Here is a 3,317-nt window from a genome sequence, read left to right as displayed (position 1 = left end):
GAGAGTTTGGTGGTGCTATGGACCACTCTATTGTAGGCAAACTCAATGTGGGGAAGATACTCATCCCAAGATTTATGGTTCCCCTTAAGCACAACCCTAAGCAACGTGGAGATGGATCTATTGACTACGTCTGTTTGCCCATCAGTTTGAAGGTGACAGGAAGTAGAAAAAGAAAGTTTAGTTCCAAGCCTAGACCACAAGGTCCTCCAAAAGTCCCTATCAAACACAATTGTTTTGGGTAAGCCATGAAGACGAACCACTTCTCTAAAGAACAACTTTGCAATGTAGCTTGCATCATCGACTTTGTGGCATGGAATAAAATGTGCCATTTTCGAAAACCGGTCCACAACCACAAAAATCGAATCAACACCTCTAGAAGTCCTTGGAAGCCCTAGGACAAAGTCTATGCTAATATCCTCCCAAGGGGTGGAAGCCACAGGCAAAGGAGTATACATCCCAGCAGGCATTGCGCTAGACTTAGCATGCAAACATGTCAAACAACTAGCGCAATGTTTTTGAATATCACGTTTCATGTGGGGCCAAAAGAATTTTTCTATAAGCATGGCCAACGTTTTGGCGACCCCAAAATGGCCCATAAGTCCCCCCTCATGCATCTCAATGATTAAAAGTTTACAATGAGAACCACATGGAACACATAGGCGAGCTTCTTTGAAAAGATATCCATTTGAGACATAGAAGCCGCCTTGGGACTTATTTAAACAATTAGAATAAATAGGGGCAAAGAAGGGATCTTGACTATACAATTCACATATATTGTCAAATCCAAGAATTTGAGATCCAAATTTGGTTAAAAGAGTATATCTTCTAGAAAGTGCATCAGCCACAACATTGGATTTCCCTTTCTTGTATTTGATGATATAAGGGAATTGTTCTAGAAATTAAACCCACTTTGCATGCCTCTTGTTGAGCTTGTGCTGGATTTTCAAATACTTGAGAGTTTCATGATCAGTGTGAATTATAAACTCTTTAGACACAAGATAGTATTCCCCAGTATGAAGAGCTCGCACAAGAGCATACTACTCTTTGTCATATGTGGGGTAATTACGAGAAGGGCCATTGAGTTTTTCACTGAAATAAGCAATTGGATGACCTTCTTGTAATAAAACCGCACCTACTCCAACCCTAGAAGCATCACATTCTAGCTTAAAAGTTTTCTCAAAGTTTGGAAGAGCTAGAACTGGTGCTTGGGTGAGTTTAGCCTTAATATCCTCAAAGGCTTGTTGTTGCTTATCACCCCACACAAAAGGTGTGTCTTTCTTGACAAGTTCATTGAGGGGTGAGGCAATTGTGGAAAAGTGGGGTACAAACCGTCTATAGAAGCTAGCTAGCCCATGAAAGCTATGGATGTCCCCTACATTCTTTGGCACAGGCCATTCTTGGATGGCTTTGATTTTGTCGGGGTCAACATGTACCCCACTTTTATTGACCATAAACCCAAGAAAGATGACACTCTCTACATAGAAAGTGCACTTGTCTATGTTGGCATAGAGTTGAAGGTCTCGAAGGAGAGACAATACTACCCTAAGGTGTCCTAGATGAACTTTGAAGTTGTGGCTATAAATTAAAATGTCATCAAAATAAACAACCACAAACTTCCCCAAACAATCCCGTAAGACATGATTCATTAGTCGCATGAATGTGCTAGGAGCATTGGTTAGGCCAAAAGGCATGACTAACCATTCATATAGACCAAATTTAGTTTTGAAAGCGGTTTTCCACTCATCAGCTTTGGCAATTCGAATTTGGTGATAACCACTTTTAAGGTCTATTTTTGAAAACATTTTGGCCCCATGCAATTCATCCAACATATCATCTAGTCTAGGGATGGGGTGCCTATACTTTATGGTAATGTTGTTGATGGCCCTACAATCTCAACACATGCGCCATTTGCCATCTTTTTTGGGCACCAACAACACGGGAACAACATAAGGACTAAGACTCTTTTGGACCCATCCTTTGTCTAACAACTCGATCACTTGAGTCTCTATCTCTTTAGTCTCAATTGGATTTGTCCTATGGGCTGATCTATTAGGTAGACTGGCCCCTGAGATAAAATCAATTTTGCGCTCTATTCCTCTAAAATGTGGGAGGCTTGGGGGACCATCCTTAGGGAAAAGATTCGCAAATTCATGGAGAAGAGCACAAACAGAAGGAGGTAGGTCCTTAAGTGAAGGATGTTGGAGACATGTAAGGACAGCATGACACAACAAAAGGTAGGAAGGGTGTTCAACATGAAGAGTTTGTAAAAGAGTTTTATGAGTGAGAAACACTTCATGATGAACATCCTTAGAAGGAGAGACTTCCTCTATCTTTGTCTTAGAAGCCTTGGATAATTTAGTAGAGTTGGTGGAACTCTCTTCTTCCCTCTTAGCTTTCATTTGAGCTTGGTCACTAGCAACTTGAGTAGGAGTGAGGGGATGTAACACAAAAGTTTTGGAATGATGTTGGAGGGTGATCTCATTGGTATGGCCATGGTGGGTGGTTTTGCGGTTAAATTGCCACGGCCTACCTAAGAGAATATGGCAAGCTTCCATTGGAATTACATCACATAAAACTTTGTCTTTGTACTTTCCAATAGAGAACTTAACCAACACTTGATGCTTGACTTCGAGATCCCCATCTTCATTAAGCCAATGAAGTTTGTAAGTTTTGGGATGGGGTAACAAAGTCAAGTTCAACTTCTCAACCATTCTTGTGCTACAACAGTTGCAACAAGACCCACTATCAATGATCAAAGAACAAGTATTGTTCAAAACGTCACAATGAGTGTGAAAAATGTTTTCTCTTTGATCATTGAGAGGAAGGGTTGGTTGGTTATTGAGAAGCCTCCTATTCATTAAGAGAGACCCTTCTTGAGGACTTGTCAATGTGGGAGTCACTAGAAGAGGAAGATTCCTCAGAAGACTCCTCTTGACTACTGTAGAGGTCTTGGCCCTTTAGCACAATGGTGCACTTGGTAGGACACTGTGATGCCACATGACCTCTACCTAAACACTTAAAACACTTGATCTCACTACCTCGCTTGGAGGTCTCACCCTTATCTTGACCTTTTGCTGGGTGTATGAGCGGTCTCCTTGATATGAGAAAAATCTTTCTTTTGAAAATCAGATTTTGAAAAAGAGAGTGAAGAATCCTTGCGAATAGGTTTCCTCAAGAGTTGTTGCTCCACTTTGATGCACATTTGAACAAGTTCATTTAAATTTTGATATGGGAGCAACTCAACTCTATTTGTTATGTTGTAGTTTAGACCACTCAAGAACCTAGCAATGGTTAGATCTTCTTCCTCATCTATCCTA

General features: G+C 40.8%; 1 protein-coding gene across 1 annotated transcript; it reads right to left on the bottom strand.

Annotated features, from left to right (window-relative positions):
• Positions 1-1,892: 1,892 nt before the first annotated feature.
• LOC114172661 lies at positions 1,893-2,555 on the bottom strand. Its single transcript, XM_028056991.1, has one exon. It carries the CDS (start codon positions 2,553-2,555, stop codon positions 1,893-1,895), a length of 663 nt encoding a protein of 220 aa, XP_027912792.1.
• Between the last annotated feature and the right edge of the window lie 762 nt (positions 2,556-3,317).

This window comes from Vigna unguiculata, unplaced genomic scaffold (assembly GCF_004118075.2).
Source record: "Vigna unguiculata cultivar IT97K-499-35 unplaced genomic scaffold, ASM411807v1 contig_661, whole genome shotgun sequence".
Taxonomy (NCBI): domain Eukaryota; kingdom Viridiplantae; phylum Streptophyta; class Magnoliopsida; order Fabales; family Fabaceae; genus Vigna; species Vigna unguiculata.
This window is presented reverse-complemented; position numbering and strand designations above follow the sequence as displayed.

What these genes read in the sequence shown, in the direction of transcription:
- LOC114172661 (XM_028056991.1), bottom strand. Translation starts at nt 2,555, where the DNA reads ATGGAAGCTTGCCATATTCTCTTAGGTAGGCCGTGGCAATTTAACCGC.